This window comes from Sorex fumeus, unplaced genomic scaffold (genome assembly GCF_029834395.1).
Source record: "Sorex fumeus unplaced genomic scaffold, SorFum_2.1 ptg000122l, whole genome shotgun sequence".
Taxonomy (NCBI): Eukaryota; Metazoa; Chordata; class Mammalia; order Eulipotyphla; family Soricidae; genus Sorex; species Sorex fumeus.
The window spans coordinates 11,734,479-11,754,742 of record NW_026606179.1 but is presented as its reverse complement, the minus strand read 5'-3'; the positions used below and the strand labels follow the sequence as shown (position 1 = coordinate 11,754,742).

At 54.3% G+C, this 20,264-nt stretch overlaps 1 protein-coding gene across 2 annotated transcripts in view; it reads right to left on the bottom strand.

The window, feature by feature from the left end:
• MAMSTR (MEF2 activating motif and SAP domain containing transcriptional regulator) overlaps positions 1-19,850 on the bottom strand; it is a 164,281-nt gene extending 144,431 nt beyond the window's left edge. The window contains exons 1-9 of one of the 2 annotated variants that reach the window (XM_056135869.1): positions 19,769-19,850; positions 18,490-18,528; positions 17,535-17,689; positions 17,230-17,414; positions 16,665-16,767; positions 16,249-16,443; positions 15,784-15,969; positions 15,654-15,708; positions 15,154-15,476 (exon numbers count right to left, since the gene is read on the bottom strand). In XM_056135869.1, the coding sequence (XP_055991844.1) occupies positions 15,193-15,476; positions 15,654-15,708; positions 15,784-15,969; positions 16,249-16,443; positions 16,665-16,767; positions 17,230-17,414; positions 17,535-17,689; positions 18,490-18,528; positions 19,769-19,826 (1,260 nt within the window). In that variant the 5' untranslated portion in view covers positions 19,827-19,850 and the 3' untranslated portion in view covers positions 15,154-15,192. Of the gene's footprint in view, positions 1-15,034; positions 15,477-15,653; positions 15,709-15,783; positions 15,970-16,248; positions 16,444-16,664; positions 16,768-17,229; positions 17,415-17,534; positions 17,690-18,489; positions 18,529-19,768 lie in introns of those variants that run through there. The other variant, XM_056135868.1, reaches the window with a different exon arrangement.
• Positions 19,851-20,264: the final 414 nt, after the last annotated feature.

Sequence of the window (20,264 nt, the reverse complement as noted above, 5' to 3'; positions counted from 1 at the left end):
AGGGTGCCCCTGCCATGCCTTCGTGGTAAAATGTTCCTAGGAGAATGGCCCCTAAGTGAAGTTACTAGAAAAATCACCTTTCCAGGAGCTGAGACTGTGGCCACCTCTGGGGGTGCAGGGCAGGCCCAATTCTCTCAGATGCCCTGTCCAGAACCTGCTTGCTGGGCGACCACAACCTCGGCTCCTCCACACGAAATGGGGGGGTTGCTCCCACCCCCAATCCTGAGCAGGAACTGAACTGAGAGGAGGAATCCGGAATCAGAGGCCGGAACAAAACTTGGTGGAAGACTGGGCCCAGAGACTGGGGCTGGAGCAGTCGCACAGCGCGTTCAGCGCTGCCTTGCACGCAGCTAACCTGAGTTCAATCCCCAGCTTCCCATATGGTTCCCCCAGCATCATGGGAGTGGTCCTTGAGTGCAGACCCAGAAGTAAGACCTGAGCACAGCCAGGTGTGATGCAGAACAAAAGGACTTGAAGAAAAAGAGCCTGAATGGAAAGGGAGGGTACGGGACCCCTAAATTCAGCCTCCCCAAATGAGGGAGATGGAAAATGAGTTTCCTTCTGTTTTTATGTTTGTGTTTGTCTTGAGGGGTGCTCAGGCTCTGTGCTCACTCTTGCTAGGGCTCCAGAGAGCATACGGGGTTCCAGGAATTGAACCCCTATAGGCTCTGTGCAAGGCTAGCGCCCTGCCCACTGGCTTATGGCTGCGACCCCCAGATTCCATTCTGGAGATTGGCAGAAAGTGACCAGTGCAAGGTGGATTGTGGGGGGCTGTCCCAAGGACAAGACCCATGGGGTTCATCCTGGCAGGAGCTTCCTAAGACTCAGGTATTTTGGGGGCTGGAGTGATAGCACAGTGGGTAGGGAGTTTGCCTTGCATGCAGTCAACCCAGGTTGGATTCCCAGCATCCCATATGGTCCCCTGAGCACCACCAGAGTAATTCCTGAGTGCACGAGCCAGGAGTAACCCCTGAGCATCGCTGGTGTGACTCAAAAAGAGAAAAGAGAGAGACTTAGGTATTTTGCTGTGCGAGAAAAATGCCAGGCAGTTCAGTAGCCCCCTGCCCTCCCCCCAACCTTCTTCCCACCCTACCTGGGACTAGAAGTTTCTTAAACTAAAGGGCCCTTTGCTCCTTAAGGCCAGCAGCCTGAGGAGATGAAACCCCTGAAGACTGGCAGGGATGGGGGGAGTGGATGGGAGGAGGTGCTGCTAAAGTGGAAAAGAAACAATTTATAGAAAAAATCATGGACCTCCCCCCTCATGTAAGGGGAATGTGGTCTCAGTGCTCCGTGCAGCCATCTTGAAAGCAGGCTACTCCTGTGCCCAATCCTGTTCAGCCTCCAATCCAGGGCCCCTCTTGGCTGCTGTGTGACATAAAGTCAGAGTCTGCGTCTCTGTTTCCTCATTCATTTTACAGCATGGAAATGCTCCCTCCAGGCAGCAGAAGTAGGACTGCGAGGAAGGCACTCGCCTTGCATGCAACTGACCTGGGTTCAATACCCCATAGAATCCTGCCCCCAAAGCCTGCCAGGAATGATTCCTGAGCACAGAGGTAGGAGTAAGCCCTGAGCACTGCCAAAAAAGTACCTTTCTCCAGGTAGATTGTCAGAAGCCTGTATCTCAGATTCTGAGAACCGGACATGTTCCACACTCTGTTCCCCCCATGGGGTGCAGAGACATACCCGGCCCCCCTGTGGGGCAACTGCCCCTGCCACATGGCCCCAGGTCTGTAGGGGCTGGAGCCATAGCAGAGCGGGGAGGGTGTCTTGCACGCGGCCACCCAAGTGTGATCCCTAGCATCCCATATGGTACCCTGAGCACCACCCTGAGTAATTTCCTGAGCACAGAGCCAGGAATAACCCCTGAGCACCGCCTGGTGTGGCCCCCAAACAAATTGGCAAGTCTGCAAACTGACGTGAGGGGTTGGCCCCTGCTTTGAAGGAAATGTCCCAGTAGGACTCCCCAAAAACCAGGACAGTGGTCAGTGCCCCAGATGCCCCCTCAGCCTGGATGCACATTTCTGGGAAGGGCGGCGGTCATTTTAGCTGTGCGGGGCCAGCAGAGGGAGCCCCAGGCTTTGAAGGGCTAGTGGCTACAGTGGGTAGGTTCTTTCTTTGGGCAGTACCCAGACAGGGAGGGGGCGTGTGCAGGATCTAGGGGTGTTTCCACCAGCGGAGAGAAAGGGAGCTGGGGCAGAGGGCTGGGTCCCCTGTGACTGTGGTGGCAGGCATGGACCCGACTCTGGGAGGCCAAGCTGCTATACTGGACCCCCACTGGGCCCCAAAAGGCCATCCCAGCTTTGTCCAGACTGGAAGGAGGCCGCTACCAGGCCAGCTGATAGGGGGTGCTCAAAGCGCGGTGCAAAGAGGAAGGTGCTTCCGGATGGAAGTGGGAGCAAAGGGGAAGTTTGTGTGAGGTCTGGTCCCGTCACTGAGATAGAGCTGCCTGGGTCGGATCTGGGGGTTCCGAGGAACTGATTTGAGTCTATATCTGGGACCAGAGGAATCGTACAAGGCTTCAGAGTTCCCAAGCCCCAGAGTTCATTCCCCTGGACCATCTAAATTTCTCTGAGCACCACCAGGAGTGATCCCTGAGCACCACTGGGTATGACCCCCCCCCCCACCCCACCTCATTGGTCCGAGTTGTCAGAGCCTGTAATGGCCTTCGTTGAGAGGATTAAGAATCTCTGAGCCAGCAAAGCTATTGATTTAACACTTGGGAAGATTAATGGCTACACACTTCTGGGTCCCTTGGCACAAAGTCTGAGATCCTGGCAGAATGAGGTACCCAGCATCCCTAGAGAGAAGAGCTGGGTGAGTCAGAGAGAGAAGGACACTTCTAGAAGCTCTGCAGGTGTAGTGCAGGAAGGACATCTCCAAACACCCCCATTACTATCCCTTCTTCTGGCTGACAGTCCCCAAACAATGCAGTGTGAAGATCAGGTGGAGCTCGCCTGGGACTGGCTTAAAGGACTGGAGCTTTTTTATTGTTGCAGTGAAAGAGAAAACAGCAAAGACTCCTGCCAGCTTGAGGTGAGGAGACCCAAGGGGGGCATTGGGACCCAGGTTCTGTCCCTGTCACCCCATCTCTCTGGCCTGGTTTTGTGATCATGTGATTTTTCTTCTCCTTCTCCTCTTTCTCTCCCTCTTCCACCTTCTCCCCCTCCTCCTCATCTTTGTTTTCATCTTCTTCTTCCTTTCTTCTTCCTTTTTCTCCTCCTACTCTCCTTCCTCCTCCTTTTTTTTTTTTTTTTTTTTTTTTTTTTTTTTTTTTTGTGTTTGGGCCACACCTGGCAGTGCTCAGGGCTAACTCCTGGCTTTGAGCTTAGGGATCACGAACAGCTGAGCTCAGGGAACTGTACAGGGTGCTGTTTGGCTTCGTGCAAGGCAAGTGCTTTACTTGCTGTACTATCACTCAGCCCTCTTGTTTGTTTATATTTTGGGGTCACATCTGGCAGTGCTCAGGGCTTACTCCTAGGTCTGTACTCAGGAATCACTCCTAGTGTGCTCAGGGGGCATATGGGGTTGCTGGGGATCAAACCCATGCCGGCTGTGTGCAAGGCAAGTGCCTTAACCGCTGTGCTATTGCTCTGGCTTCACTGTGACCTCTTGATCACTCTTTATTGGAAAACAGGGAGTTGGGCCACACCTGGAGATACTTAGGGCGTATTTCTGGCTCTGCACTCAGGAATATCTCTGGCAGTGCTCAGGGACTATATGGGATGCCGGGGATTGAAACTGGTTTGGCTATGCACAAGGTAAGCACCCTACCAGCTTTACTACTGCTCCGGTCCACTGGATTAATTTTTTAAAAATGTGTTAATCAATTAATTTATTTGGAGGTTTTGCTAAGGTCAGCACAGGCAAAGCCTGAATCCCCTCCTCATTTCCTCTTTGTAGTCAGGAATGACTTTGGGCTGCTGAGCCCGGGCAGAAGGCCACCCTGAGCACCATAGCATATGGCCAAAAAAAATACAGAATTACCGAAGAGGTGACAGGAGGACCAGCGCTGGTGGTATTGGGGATGTGCCTTGCGGAGGAAGTGTTAAGTGCAGCAAAGAAGCCTCCGAGGGCATCTATGGCCCCATTCTGTTTATTTTCTTTTTTATAAATTTATTTATTGAATCACCGTGAGAGCAGTTAAAAAGCTTTTGGGTTTAAGTCTCAGTCATACAATGATGAAACACCCGTTCCTTCACCAGTGCCCATTTTCCACCACCAAAACCCCCAGCATACACCTTACCCCACACCTCTCTCTACCTGTGGGGCAGACGATTTCCACATTACTCTCTCTCCACTTTGACTACATTCAATATTTTGACACCAGATCCACCATTATTATTTGGAATTCTACCCAGACCTGCCGAGAAGGCAACCGTAGACAATTTGTTTTCTATTGCTGGTCATATGATATCGCGCAGCCGCAGTAGTGGCTGCGCAATTTTGGAATTCTGAAATTTTAACAGTTAAATCTGGAGGAATTTCTACCAAAACCTTCTGGGTTCCAAAATTTGTTCCTGAGTCTCTGGGATTATGGCCATTAAGCTCTGGTCCCATTCTGGCTCCTGGAGTGGATCCAGCTTTTCAGCCCCTGTTCTGGACTGCGGGGCCTCTGAGGGTCCTAATCACAGAAGCCTTGAAGGCCTTTGGGGTCTCTCAGAGGTTCCTCTCAGGTCAGCAACAACCAGACACCACACCCACAAAAAGCTTTTCTAACCCCACAACTCTAAAACAAAACACAGGCACAAGGACTTGAAGTTAGCATCTCCCTGACCTGCTTGGCTGCTGACAGGTCTCCAAGTGAAGAGGAGGAGGGACAGATTATTCTAGAACTCAGGCATGTTTATCCCTGGGTGTGTTGTGAAGTTGGAGGGTGAAATCTCACACAGACACACGCACACACACACACACACACACACTCACACACATACACACCCACACTCTAACATACACTCACATACACTCACATATTCTACACATATATCCCCCACGTGTTCACACACATATACATCCACACACTCACACACACACGCTCACACACTCATACACTCACATACACAGTCACACACATACCTGTAATCATACACATACACATACACTCAGACTCACCCACACTCACACACAAGCTCACACACTCGCACCCACACTCCCAGACTCACACACACCCAAACTACACTATAAACACGTGCATAGTCAATATGTTGTTACTAGTGTTGCCAGTTTTGGGGCGCGTGGCCCAGGACCTGCGGTCAGGGCATCCTTCCTCATTCAATCAGCTGGCAGTGCTCATCTACCTGGAGAGTTTGGGGTGTGCAGACGAGCAAACCAACAGATCTCCGGGCAGGCTTCAGCCCAGAGACTGGAAGGACAGAAACGCCAGGGGCTCACGTGGACCAATCCACATCACCCCCCCGTTTCTGTTGCAAATCTTTCTAGTACCGTCACTCATCACCCTTAGGGGCTTAGGGTGACTGTCAAAGGCTCTTCAGCAACAGCCAACAGGAAACCGGAAAAAAAAAAAAGGTTCAGGGCTAGAGAGCTGGTATAGCAGGCAAAGCACTTGCCTTCCACGAGGCCAACATGGATTTGATCCTCAGTACCACATAGGGTCCCCCGAGCCCCACCAAGATTAATCCCCGAGCATAGAGTTAGGAATCTTCCCTGAGCACCACAGGAAATGCCCCTACAGAAAACAAACAAATAAATGAACGGAGGTTTATTATTTACAAGACCAGGATGCTTAGATCACAGATCACTGAAAAAGTGACCCCCAAACAGCTCCAGGTGTGGCCTAGGCACCCAAAAAATGAGTTATAATACCTGAGGGGTTCTGCCACCAGGCCATGGTCAGTACAGCAGCTTTTTTTTTCTTTTTGGGTCACATCCAGCAGTGCACAGGGGTTACTCCTGGCTCTGCACTCAGGAATTACCCTGGTGAAGCTCAGGGGACCATATGGGATGCTGGGAATTGAACCCGGGTTGGCCGCGTGCAAGGCAAATGCCCTACCCACTGTGCTATTGCTCCAGCCCCCAGTATAACAGCTTTGAGTGTCCATTTATGGTCCCTCAAGGTGCAGCACCAATAAGAAACTATTCTCAAGGTTGTCTGTGAACACGGGATTGTACAGGTTCTTGGTGACTCCGAGGGCTGGGTGTATTCTTCCCACAAATGGCAGAGGAGGGGCCCTCCTCTAGGTGACCTGGAACTTGCTGGATCTTCTAAACACTAGGTATCTTAGGGAAGCAGTACTGAAGTCAAAGCAGGACCCAACTTGAGCTGCCATTAGACTTGGCATTCTGCAGGGTACAGCCCCAATGCCACCTCCTCCAGGAGGCCCTCCTTGATTCCTACCCCTGAGGTTGGACTCCTGCCTTTTTCTCATGGGGACTTGTTTGGGCTCCCTACTAGGCCTGTTCCCAGTGTGCCCCTTCTCATTGGGACATTGTCCTGTCCTCCCATTCCTAAAGGAAACAGCTGCTGCATCATGTCACATTTATGGGATGAGCCGGTGGGGTGGCTGAATTGCAGATTTTCCTGTAGGTCTTCCAGTCCGAAGAGGGATTTGGGGATTGGTTCCATTGAAGCACCTGTCTGGGGGGTGGGGGTGGGAGGCAGAGGCACAGAGCCAAGAACATCTGTGGTTCTGGCTCTGAGTGCACTGGAGGGTGCAGCCATGGGGCACTTGGGTTGGGGTGACAGGGTCAGAGTGCTCTGCAGAGGTATGCATTTGAGTGAGATGATTGAGGGCCAGAGAGACAGGACAGTGGGGAGGATGCTTACCTTGCATGTGGCTGACCCGTTCAATCCCAGGCATCCCTGAGCCTGCCAGGAGTGATTCCCTGAGTACAGAGTGATGAGTAAGCCCTGAGCATAGCTAGGTGCGACCGGAAAAAAAAAAAAGAAATAAAAAACAAAAATTTTGATGTAGAGATCAGAGAGGAGCCAGAGCAGTATTACAGCAGGTAGGGTACTTGCCTTGTATGCGGCCGACCTGGGTTTTACACTCGGCACCCCATATGTCCTCTGAGCCCTACCAGGAGTCATTCCTGAGTGCAGAGACAGGAGTAAGCTCTGAGCATTTCCAGGTGTGGCCCAAAACAAAACAAAACGTAGCGGGGTGGTCAGAGCAATAGTACAGCGGGTAGGGCATTTTGTCTTGCACACAGTTGGCCTGAGTTTGATCCCTGGCATATGGTCCCCTGAACTCCGCCAGGAGTAATTACTGAATGTAGAGCCAGGAGTAACACCTGAGCATTGCCAGGTTTAACACAAAAGCAAACAAACAAAAACAAAACAAAAACACAGGAACCAGAGAGATAGTACATCAGGTAGGGCCTGGCAAGTGCCCAGCAAGTGGCTGAGCCAGGTTTGATCTCTGGCGTCCCATCAGATACCCTCGAGCCTGCCAGGACTAAGCCCTGAACATTGCCAGGTATGACCCAAAACACACAAAACAAAACAAAACAAACAAGTTAGCTTGTTTCATTTCATTTTTGGTTTGGAGGCCACGCCTTGCTCAATCCCTGGGGTCACTCCTGTGGGCGGTCAGGGGCCCTCTGGTGCTGGCGATGGAACCCGGGCCTTCTACATGCAAACTGCCTCACCCCGTCTATTTCCATTTTAACTTCTTTTTCTTTTTTCTTTTTATTTTATTATTATTATTATTATTTTTGTTTTTGAGTCACACTCGGCAATGCACAGGGGTTACTCCTGGCTCACACACTCAGGAATTACCCCTAGTGGTGCTCAGGGGACCATATGGGATGCTGGGAATTGAACCTGGGTCAGCTGCGTGCAAGGCAAACGCCCCTACCCACTGCGCTATTGCTCCAGCCCCTAATTTCTTTTTAAAACTCTACCTTTTCTTTTTGGTTTGGGGCCACTCCTGGCAGTATGCAGGGATGACTCCTGGCTCTGTGTTCAGTGCTCTTATGCAGTGCCAGGGACTGGAACTGGGGTGAGTGTGTGCAGGGGAGTTCCTACCCCACTGAACCGTGGCTCTGAGCCTGTTGTAGCAGAACTGATGTTAGTTCACCAGCACAACTGTGTTCTGAAAACAGGCACACTGCAGGCTAGGGCCAGGGGACCCCAGGAGCCACTTTGGGTGTCACAAGTTGTTGCCCCGCTCTCATGCTGTTACTCAGCCAGCACAGCTGGAAGATGTGCAAAGCAGAGTAGCACCCTCTTTCTTGCACCACCAGTTGCTGGACACACAGGGTACTGATCTGATGGTGCTTGAGGCCCACCTGCCTCCTCCAAACCCATCCTGAGGAGGCAGTGTTCCTTGCCTTCTGGATCATTCCACATCCTGAACTGCAGCCTCCCAATGCCACTCACTGGCCATTCTCTTCTCCTGTTTTCTAGAAAGAAAAAAAAATCAGAGGTTAGTGTGAGAGGTTTGATCGGATTCAGGTTAGGTTTGGGGCCGGAGAGATAGCCTAGTGGGTAGGGTGTTTTCCTTGCATGGGCAGACCTGGATTCAATTCCCAGCATCCCATACGGTCCCCCAAGCACTGCCGGTAGTGATTCCTGAGTGCAGAGCCAGTCGTCACACTGAGCATCACCAGGTGTGACTCAGAAAGACACATACAAAAGATTCAGGTTATGTTTTATTTTGTGTTTTTTGGCCACACCCACTCTATGACTCAGTTTCCCTCTCTGTACAACAGGGATTTTGAAAATGTCTACCTCAGGGAACTGTGAAGATGGGTCAAGGTGGATCAACTAGGTGAATTCTCACCATTTGCTAATCTAAATAAATAAATGCAAAGCTCAGAGTTGGCAAGGGCCGGGCCCAACTAGACGCCATACACCCTCTTCCAGATGGCTTCCTGGACTTGCATCCAGCAGGAAACTGGGTAGAGGGGAGGAACTACTGGCCTCCCACTGGTTCTTGGTAGCCAGGTAGATCCTGCTCAGAGTGTCCCAGTGCCCAGGGGCAGCCAGGTTCTGGAGGTTTCGGAGTGAGTGGGGAGTCGAGCAGCAGGGCCTCCTGGTTTCCATGCAGGTAAGACTCAGTGCGCGATGTGTGTGTGTGCACACACACATGCACACATGCACACCTGCAGGGCAGGAGCCGGGGGTGGAGGGAGCAGAGATTCAAGGAAGGGGCACCCATCTCCACTGTTCACCCCCCAGGACCCTCCTGTCCCTCCTGCGGGTGTCGCCTTAGCACCCCTGACCCCCCTGCTGGTTTCCCACCTCCTTTCCACCAGCCTCCTCCTTCTGGCCTCCCTGGGTTCCTGGAACCCTGCTGACCCTTTGGAAGCAGTCCTTCCTGTACCCTCTGAGGTCTCCTCTGGGAAGGGGTGGTGGTGACTTGGTCGCACCTTGGGTACTACTCTGAGAGGCAAATAGAGGACTTCAGAGGGGAAGCTGTGCGTTTTCCCCCAACTGGTTCATCTGAACCAATTGGGGAAGATGATGATGACAGGGAAGAAGGGGGCAAAGAAGCCAGTTCCCAGAGGAGAAAGGAAGGGGGAGGGGCGCTTGCAAGGGCCAGGGGCTGAGGTGGGGCTGGGAGCAGTTTTGGGTGCAGTCTGGGTTTAGGGAAGCAAGGCCTGAGGGGCTCTGAGGCCTGGGGAGCGGGAAGGAGTGAGGGGGACCTGGGTATGAGGGGAGTGTAGGAGGGGGTGTCTGGGGAGAGAGAGAGAGAAGGGAAGGATCTAGATGGGCCGCAGAGACAGCCAGTGGGGAGGGCACTTGCCTTGCCCACGGCCAAGCCAGGTTCAGTCCCTTAATGAAGTAAGGCCTGAGCACAGCTGGCTGGTTCAAATTCCACCCCCCCTGCCCCCCCACCCTCGCCAAAAAAAAAAGTCTCATTTTGTTTATTTGTTTGTTTTGTTTTCTTTGGGGGCCACACCAGCAGTGCTCAGGGGCTCAGGGCCTCCTCCTGGCTCTGCACTCAGGAATCACATCTAGTAGTGCTCAGGGTACCATATGGGATGCCGGCGATCAAACATGACTTGGCTGCATGCAAGGCAAGCACCCTCCCACTGTACTATCACTCCAGCCCTACCCCCCCAGAACCATATTTTAAATCTCAGAATATTTTTAATTTGTTTTTTGGCCACTCCCCGCAGGGCTCACTCCTGACTCTGTGCTCAGAGACTCTGTAAAGTTCCAGGGATCCAATTTGGGTGGCTGCAATGCCAGCACCTATCCAGGTACTATCACTCTGGCCCCTTTTTCTTCTTTTAGTTTGTTTTGTTTTGGGAGACTCCTTGGCTGTGCTCTGGGCTTACTCCTAGCTCTTCTCTCAGGATTTATTCCTAGCAAGCTCCGGGACCATATGGGGTGCTGGGGATCAAGCCCGTGTTAGCCATGGGCCAGGCAAGTGCCCTACCGGCTGTACTACTGCTCCAGCCCAGTCATTTTTCATTTTAATTTTTGGAAGATTGGGACCACACTTCTCAAAGCCCAGGGACTAATTTGCTTCCAGCCCTTCACTGTGAGTTGGCCAAGTGAATAAATGAACCCCAGGTGGGGGACATAGGGATCCCAGATGGAGCTGGGGGCTCAGGATGGGGGTGAGTCTGAAAGGATCCGCACGAATTCCAGGGGAGACAGCTCAAAAGGAAAGGAAGTCTTGGGACATCCGGATGGTGTTGGGAGAGAACCAGAACCGCCCCCCACACCTCGCCTGTTGTGGGATCTTTGGTACCAATTCTGGTGAGAAAGGGGACCCTCAATCAGTCATGCTGATACACCACCTGCCCTTCTCAACTCCATTTCCCAGCGAGGAGGGGTGGAGGCTGGGACAGAACTAGACAACTAAACTAGGCCAAGATGGACTTTTCTAGAAGCCGCACCCCTAGTGTATTCGAGCCCTATGTCCAGGTCTGTGTGTCACTTATAAGCATCCACGTTTATTTTGCTCGGTTGGGGTTCAGGTCCCCACCTCCTGCCCCACCTCCGCCACGCCCAGGTATTCCGGACTGCTCAGCAGTGACTCCTAGCGGTCAGCACCATGTTTACTCACCCAACACAGGTGCCAGCTAGGTCAGACCCACGCACACGCGCGCCACATACTCCCCTCTGCACGCATCTTAGCGTGTACACCCCCACTTGAGCACACGGCATGCACCCCGGGGATGAACCACGCCCCGTTTGCATGGACCGGTCTGGCTCGCTCCCACGCCCAACACCTCTCTCTACACACATCGTTCACCCCCAAGGCCACAGACGCAGACAACCCATTGGGCATACGTAGCCCCATCAGCAAAGCGAGGACCCCAGATAGGTACCCCCATCACCTCTTCTTCCACCCGCAGCCATACCCCGCAGTCTGCTATCCATCTCCTGCACCGTCGTTCACCTCATCTTCTTCATCTTCACGGCCTCCACCCAGTCCACTTCCGGCAGCGCATCGCCGGGCTGGAGTCCCCCTGGGTACTGCAAACAACTGGCTAGTGCCAGGCCCCAGCCTGAGCCCCCCACGCCGAGCCCCCGAGACCCTAAGGGTTGTGGACCATCAACACACTGGGCCGCCTGGGCAACCAGCTGGGTGAGTACGCCAAGCTGTGCGCGCTGGTCCGCGCGAACGGGACAACGGGAGGCTGCGGCCACCCGGGCTGCATGCATGCGGCGCTGAGCCGCACCTTCCAGGGGAGCCTCCCGGCGAGGCCGCGCTCTGCCCTGGTGCAGCTACATCCTGCACTACTGGTTGGAGGAGCACTACTGCCACATCCCGGGCCTAAGTGCGCCTCGCCTCGCCGACACCCCCTGCTCCTGGACCTTCTTCCAGCACCTGCGCGGGGACGTGCAGCTCCAGTTCCGCCCGCGGAGCCGCTGGGGGACGTGCCTGGGAGCGGCTGAGACCCCCTAGAAACTGCTGGAAACCTCCGTGTGTGTGAGGGGGGTGGCTGGTGAATCGGGTTTGTAGGCCCAAAAGTGCATGGTCAGGGCTGATGAGATCACTTCAGCGGTGCTCAGGGAGCTGGAGCGATAGCACAGCGGGTAGGGCGTTTGCCTTGCACTCGGATGACCCAGGTTTGATTCCCAGCATCCCATATGTTCCTCTGAGCACTGCTAGGAGTGATTTCTGAATGCAGAGCCAGGATTAACCCCTGTGCATCACCGGGTATGACCAAAAAAAAAAAAAAAATAACAAAACAAGAAAAACCCTGCTCTATGCTCAGCAATCACCTCTGGTAGTGTTGGGGGGCCATATGGGATACTAGGAATCAAACACCAGTGACCTGCTGGCAGGGCAAGCACCCTCCCTGCTTCACTATAGCTCCAGTCCCAGATCAGCAGATCAGGAGTTATTTAGGAGTTATTTATTTCATGTGCTCTGATGTCTGTGGTCAGTGGAGAGGGCCCTCATCAAGATGAGCAGACCCTTTATTATTATTATTATTTATTTATTTATTTTTAATGATGCTGGCAATCTAGGGTTGAAACCCAAGCCATACACTCTACTACGGAGACATCCCTCCCCTCCTTTATGGAGCTTGTAAATTCCAGGACACTATTCCTTTGTTAGATTATTGCAGGGTGAGAGATTAGACAACCAAGGATGGCTCCCTGTAGCCCAGGGCTGTTAAAATCATTCACATGGGACAGATCTAAGCCTACAGAAACCACAATAAACCTGATGCTTCCCTCACGTGGTGTGGCTTAACATGCTTTATTAGGAGGTTAATGAGTCTAATAAATTATACTTTCTTTCCTTTTTGGCAGGGGGAGGATTGGGCACACCTGGTGATGCTCAGGGTTTACTCCTGGCTCTGCATTTAGTAATTACTCCTGGCAGGCTTAGTGAACTATGTGGGCTACTGGGGACTGAACCTAGGTTGACCTCATGCAAGGCAAGAACCTTACTATCATTCCGGCCCCACCACTTGTATTTTACTTTTTTTTTCTTTTTGGGTTACACCCGGTGTTGCACAGGGATTACTTCTGGCTCAGGCAGTCAGGAATTACTCCTGGCAGTGCTCGGGGGACCATATGGGATGCTGGGAATCGAACCCGGGTCAGCTGCGTGCAAGGCAAATGCCCTACCCTCTGTGCTAGCACTCCAGCCCCCTCCCACTTGTATTTTAAATGGCAATCAGCTCCTGATTTATGAGCCTCAGCATACCTGAATAATAATCAAATTCAATTTTTTGTGTTTTTGGTCACTACACCTGGTGGTGCTGGGGACCTACTCCCAGCATTGTTCAAGGACCCTTATGGTTCCAGGTCCCACACTTGAGGCTCCTGAATGCAGAGCATAAACTCCAGACCACAAACTTACTTTGATGCCTGTGTGTGCTGCTCCCCTGGGCTATATCCCCAGCCAAACCTGCATTGTAAAAGCACTTTGGGGTCACAGAGAGAACTCAATGAGACAAGCACAGGTTTTGTATGTGGGAGGCCTGGGTTTGATCCCCTTTATGCAGTCCCTTGATCAATGGCAGAGCGACCCTCAAACACAGAGAAGTTCCCAGCTGCTGGGTGTGACCACCAAACCAAAAAATAATAATTTTTTAAGTAAAAATAAAGAAAATAAAGGGGGCTGGAGAGATAGTACAGCGGGTAGAGCACTTGCCTTGCACGTGGCCAATCTCGGTTCAATCCCCAGCATCCCATATTGTTCCCCAATGACTGTCAGGAGTAATTTCTGAGTGCAGAGCCAGGAGTAAGCCTTGAGCATCGCCAGGAGTGGCCCCAAAACAACAAAACAGGTGGGAGTGATAGTACAGCAGGTAGAGTGCTTGCCTTGCACACAGCCGGCCCAGCGTTCTATCCCCAGTACCCTATATATCTCAAAAGTAATCCCTGAGTGCAGAGCTAGGAGTAACCCTTGAGCACCATGGGGTGTGGCCTCCAAACAATCAAAAAACAAAAACATTTTCCTAATTTTTGATGCCCTGAGGACTTCTTGTCAGCTCTGACTTGAAGTATCTGGGAGTTTGTGTCTCACGCTTCAATGGTGATTCAGCCCATGACTGACTATAGGGCACAGTGGAAATCTACAGGTAAGAGGCCCCTGTGCAGGTTCCTATATTTGCATATGCCCCTCCCACTTTAGCTAGGCGTGTCTTACTGCCATTCACCAATAGAATATATGAAAGTGACACGGTGCCGCTCCAGGCCTCATCTTTCTGTGTTCAGGCTCCACTCCCAGCTCTGTGTTCCGGGTCTCTCCTGGAGGTGCTCAGAGGATCATATACAGTGCTGAGAACTGAACCAAGGTTGGTTGCATGCAGAAGACGATGATCCTGCTTCTTCCCCTGGAGATGTGTCCTTTGGAAAGCCCTAAGCTGCCATGTAAGGAACACTGAGACTCTATGGAGATGGAAGGAAGTGTAGATGTCTGGGGCCAGAACAACAGTCCAGCAGGTAGGGCGCTTGCCTTGTACTCAGCTGATCCAGGTTTGATCCCCAGCATCATTGATGGTCCCCCAAGCCCCATCAGAAGGGATCTCGAGTGCAGAGCCAGGAATAAGACCTGAGCACCGCTGTATGTAGCCGAAACAAATAAAAACAGCTGCCCAGCCACCAGTGCCAGGTACAGCTGAGTGCAAATACCCCCAAGATGTCAGAATCCTTAGTTTCAGGGGAGCTTGTTGGGCCTAGTGAACCCACAGCTGATCATATAGTCACTGTATCCTGCATTTCCCACCCAGTTTGCCTTGCATGCGGCCAACCTGGGTTCAACTCAGGACATCCCATAGGGTTCCCCGAATCCCACCAGGAGTAATCCCTGAGTACAGAGCCAAAAGAAAGAAAGAAAGAAAGAAAGAAAGAAAGAAAGAAAGAAAGAAAGAAAGAAAGCAAGCAAGCTGACAGCAGATCCAACTTTCTCATCCCATGGGAAGTGAAGGGTGTGACTCCCTAATCCATATTCCCCTTCACCTCCTCCACACTTCCCTATATCTGCATAGCACCTCCCTGCAATTGGTAGTTTGGGTGACAAAAGGTAGGGGAGTAAAGACATCCATGAGGCAAAAAGGAAGCAGCAAGCAACTTGTTTGTCCTGGGCAGCAGCAGTAGAAATCTGTCCCTCAACCCCTCTTCCCCCCAGCCTTGGATGGGTGCACAGGAAGATCCCCAGGCAGAAGCCAGTCAATTGGCTGGTCAGCAGCTCAGGGGTCCGGTGAGGACCTCTGCGTCTTTGGGGGCTGCGGGGAGGGGGAGCTCTGCTGATCTTTCCACACACACACCGCCCTCAGCTCTCAGTCCCTGGAAAACCCAGAAACCCATCACCATGGGTCCTCCAGCAGGTCCCACAGCCGGGTGCTGCTAGAGTCAGACAAATCAGCGGAGAAGATACTGGGGGCCGGTGGGCCGGAACCCAGCGGAGGTCCCCCACTCAGAACTTCCAGCCAGTCCAAGGAGTCCGTGGGGGGCCTGGGAGAGTTGGGTGGGGAGTTCACTGGGGACGGGAGTGAGGAAGAGAAGACAGATGACAAGCCTTCGGAGTCCGGGGAGGGGGACAGCACATCAAAGGAGCCAGGGAAGTCTAGCGGGATGGGGGGCTGTGGGTCTGTGGGGGAAGGAAGGACTGTTAGCTCAGGGGGGCGGAGGTCCCGGCCCCAGACCCTTCTTTCTCATTCGAAGGATTCAGGTCCCCCAGCCCACTCTCCCCCAGGACGCGGTAACCTAGATCCAACCCTTCACCCCTCCAGCCCCCAGCCCCCAGACCTAGGAGTTTGGTCCTTACCCTCCGGTTCCACATGGTCCTCCAGGATATCATCGATGCCCCGGTTTGGCAGCAACTGCGGGCGAGCAGAAGCAGCATGAGCCGGCACTCGGGCCGGGACCTTGGTTCACCCCTGCCGGCTTTCGCTCACCTGCGCCCTGCGGATCGCCTCCTGCAGCTCCTCCTCCAGAGTCAGGGCCTTCGGAGCCGGTGCCGGGGGAAGCGTCGGCTCGGACGGCGGAGTTGGAGCCCGCGCTGGAGTCGGAACCGGAGTTGTCACTGAGTTTTCCGTGGCACGTGGAAGAGGTGGCGGCTGAGACGGGGCTCTGGACTTGCACTAGAAGCGTGAGCCGGGCGACGATCCATAAACCGCATCCCCCAGGTGCAACCCCACCCACTCGCAGCGGCACCCGAGGGTCTCTTTCTGGCCCCGGCGCTCGATCCCGCCCTCCGGCCCCGCCTCCTCTTCTTTCATTGGCTTCTCTTCCCTTAAGCTCGTCCTCCGAGGGTCCTAACCACGCCCCCTCTCCTCATTGGTTACTCTCTTTTTGACTCTCCAACCCGTCCCGCTTTCTCGTCTCCTCATTTGTCCACACTTTCATAACCCCGCCCTCACCGAGCCCGGCCGCCGGGAGGCTCCAGGGGCCTTGGGCTTGAATCGCGGCCAAGGACCACCCGCAGGACTGTCCTCGCGCCGCGACTTCGGCCGCTCGCGGGACGGGGTGCCGCCGCGCATGCGCTCCAGGAGCATCGACTTGGTTCCTGACACCGGGAGGCCCCTCAGGCGCAGCTGCTGCCGGAGCTCTGAGACCTGGGTTGGAGAGGGGCGGGGAGAGGCCGTGCTGGACAGACTCCCCAGCTCAGCGGGAGCTCTGGGGTGTAGGGAATTTGAAAACCGAGAGAGGCGGGATGCGGGGCACCCCCGACACTCACCCTCCAAAAAGGGTCCTGAATCTCCCAGGGAGGAGACAGTAGCTAAGGTTCGAAAACTGAGTCGCCACCGTGGGACGGGGCCAGCCGCTGCAAACTCACCGTCAGCTCCTCCAACTTCAGAGTCTGAAGTTCCAGCTTGTGTGCCGGGGGCAAGGGGCTGGGGACTCCAGGTGCGGAGGGATTAAGAGGAGTAGGCTTCATCCTGGCAGGACACAGCAGCGGGAAAATAAGTTAGAAGCATCAGAGTGAGAAGTTCTGCCCAGGTAGCAATGCTATCTTCCAAGACTGGGCTCAAGAAGGGGCAGGAGAGGCCTGAGCGATAGTACAGCGGGTAGGGCATTTGCCTTGCATGCGGCTGATCCAGGTTCGATCCACGGCATCCCATATAGTCCCCCAAGCCAGGAGTAACCCCTGTGCTTCGCTGAGTGTGACCCCAAAAAGAAGAGGCATGAGCTTCTTGGCAAAGGCAAGAGATGAGCATCTGTGTCTAGGAAAGGGGGACCTGGGGCTGCACCCTGAGTACATAAGGATGAGGCACCATATATGCCTGGACTGGAGTTGGAGATTGGGAGTGGGGGGTGATGTCCCTGGCCTTGGACTCTGGATTTGAGAGAGGGAGATTTAGGCAGGGCAGGAGTCTTGAGAACAAAAATAGGGTTCATACCTAGAAGCTGGCTGCTGTGAATTTGCCCCTTCCCATAGAGGTGGCCCATGGGGACCTCGGGCTGACCTTTCAGCCTGGGGATGTGCCCTGGGCCCCTCTCTGGACTCTGGGGGCATGTACTGATGGTACGTCAGGTTCCCCTGTTGCTCCGGCTCCCGCCAGTGTGTCGAGATCTTGGAAGGCTCCTGAAAAGGCAGGTGACATCATCCGTGTCAGCTGTTCTACAGAGTTGGGGTGAGCAGGGCACCCTCAGGGGCTGTTGCCCGGAGAACCCAGGCTGGACTCCTAGTGGATCTGAGACTCACCTTCTTCAGAGACCTCCACGGGCAGTGTTCTGGCTCAGGACCCGGGACCCCAGGTCTGAAGAGGAAAGGGGCAGGGCCGGAGGGCACAGCTGGGGTCTGGGCCAGAGTGGGCCCGGAAGCAGAGATCCAGGGGTCCGAGTCTGGAACTGAGAGCTCTGCAAGCAGCACCCCCCAAGCAGAGAGGATCAAGGTCTGTGTGCAACCAGAACCCTGGAGGGCTCAGCCCCTGAACTGCAGGAGGCTGACACCCCTGGAACAAAACCCCAAAAGTGGAACTGGGGATCAAGATCATTCAATCTAGGGAGGGGACCACATCCAGTGGTGCTCAGGTTTTACTCCTGGTTCTAGGTTCCTGGCAGTGTAGAGACCACCGGGAACCATATGGGATACGGGGATGTAATCCAGGTTGGCTGCATGCAAGGTAAGTACCCTACCCATTGTACTCTCGCTCCAGCTCAGGACCCAGACTTTTTGAGGAAAGAAAGAATGGGTTTGGGGTGACACCTGGCGGTGCTCAGGGACTGTTTCTGACTCTGCCCAGGGATTACTCCTGACAGTGCTCAGGGGACTGTACACAGTGCCACATGAATCCAAACCAGGGAGAGTCACATGCAGAGCAAGCGCCTAAACTTTCCATGATCTCTCCAGCCCAGGAACCCAGACTTGGACAATGATTTAGAAAAATCAAAATTTTTTCAACAAGAGTGGTGGCAGCTGAAGCAGGGTGGCCAAGGGGAGAAGTTGAAAGTCATATCCTGCATTTCCTCTAGGTGCTGGTGGGGCGTCCTGCGGGGCTGGCCTGCAAGGAAAAGGCCCCCTAGGGGTGGGAATTACAGTATTTGGAGTAGTCTAAAGTCTGAGGCTGGGAAATCAAGCCAGGATTTCTGCTAGTTCTCCGGGGTACCCCCAGGCAGTGGGACCACCATTCCCTCCCCTGCATGTCACCCCCACTTACTTGGGTCCTGATACCGACGGTGGATCCGAAGCTGGAGGACTGTGGAGAGAGGTAGGAGGAGAAAGACGGAAGGGAGTGTCCAGGAGCGGGGCCTGGCAGGCACTGGGAGCTGCAGTTGTTGGCGGCCACAACGGACGCATGCCCAGCCCCCTTACACACCCATGCAGGCAGGCAGTGGGCGGGCGGCTCGAGGCTCCCTTTCTTGGGCCTCCCCCCTGCTCCCTGCCAGCTCAGAGCTGAGGGCCAGAGAACTCCGGGGCTAGGAGGCAGCCAGGACACAGCCCTGCCCCCAGTTCCACCTGCCCCCTTCCCGGGCCATGCCCACCCCACCCCCAGCCCCATCGCCATCTTGGCCCCTTGGGTCCCTTTGCACACACCCTACTTTGCACATGCCTGCAATCTTCCAGGCCGCCCTGCTGCCCCCCAACCTGTTCTTCCCAGCTCTCAGCAGTGTCTCGACTCACGTCTGTGCTCCAGGGTTCTTGGCGTCCTTCCGTCACTCTGGCTGGGCACCCAGCCCAACTCACAAACACACTGATTTGTACACTTAGGATCTGGCCTCCCATTTCAAAGCAAGGACCTCACGCGGTTTCCCTTTCTCCCCTCTTGCCCCCCACCCCTGTTTGTGTATCTGCACCCACCCAACCGTGTCTGCATGCTCGGACCCACATTGCCATTGCCCCCCACTACTGATGTAGAAACGGGTCCCCCATTTCTGCCTGCTTGCTCCCTCTTCACTGCCTTGGGACCTATAACACCACCCTGGACACTTCGTTGGCTTTATTTTGTTTTTAGATTTTAGGCCACAGCCGACTGTGTTCAGGGATCGTTGTTGGCAGGGACCCTAAGTGGTACTGTGACGGAACGTGGGTTAGCTCTGTGCAAGGCGAGGCCCTCCTCACTGTGCTCTCTCTCACTCTTTGAAGACTTGACAGTTTACTGACCTTTCATGGGCCACCCCGACACCCCCACTCGGCATGTCTCCTTGGCTTTGCATGCTCATTTCAGCCCATTCCCACCACACCCAGCCCTCTGCATAGTTACCGTGGCCCCGTGCACCACCCATCAGCACAGCTACCCCCATACCCAAGGGATCTTGTGCAAACAACAAGCAGCACTCAGGCCCATGTGTTCCGAGCCGCCTCCTCCCTGCCACACACACACACACACACACACACACACACACACACACACACACACTCCCAGAGTTAGCAGAGTCCTGGGATCCTGGGATTCCCCCCAGCACCCCTTCCCATAGGCCCAGAGAGAAGCCTCTCACCGGATCGAAACTTGGAGCGAATGATTTGGGAGCGCTGAGAAGAAGCTGCCAGGGTCATTGCTGAGGGTGGGATGGAGACCTGGACTGGAGGGAAGGGCCCCCAGGAGACAGGGTCAGAGCGGAAGTCGCCAGGCCCTCCTGCCTGTAGATGCAACAGGGAGAGAGCCCGAGGCACTATGGAAGGGAAGAGGCAGGGGGTTACAGGGCTGGGTTTGGGCAAAAGGAGGAGCTGGGAGCCCAGACTTGGGCATGTGGGAGGAGGAGCTGGGGGCCTGGACTCCAGGGTCTCAGGGGGGAGGGGCCGGTGGCCTGGACTCCAGGGTGGGTGGGTGGGGTCTGATTCCTGACCCTGGGGGAGGCGGGTTGAGCACCTCCAAAGCTGGAAGAGGAAGGACCTGGGGTCTGGAAAGCGCAGGACTGTGCGGCTGGAAGGCGTCACTCTGAAAGCAGAGGAGCCAGCGTCCATCAGGGCAAAGGGGAGCTGGCAGGCCCTGGG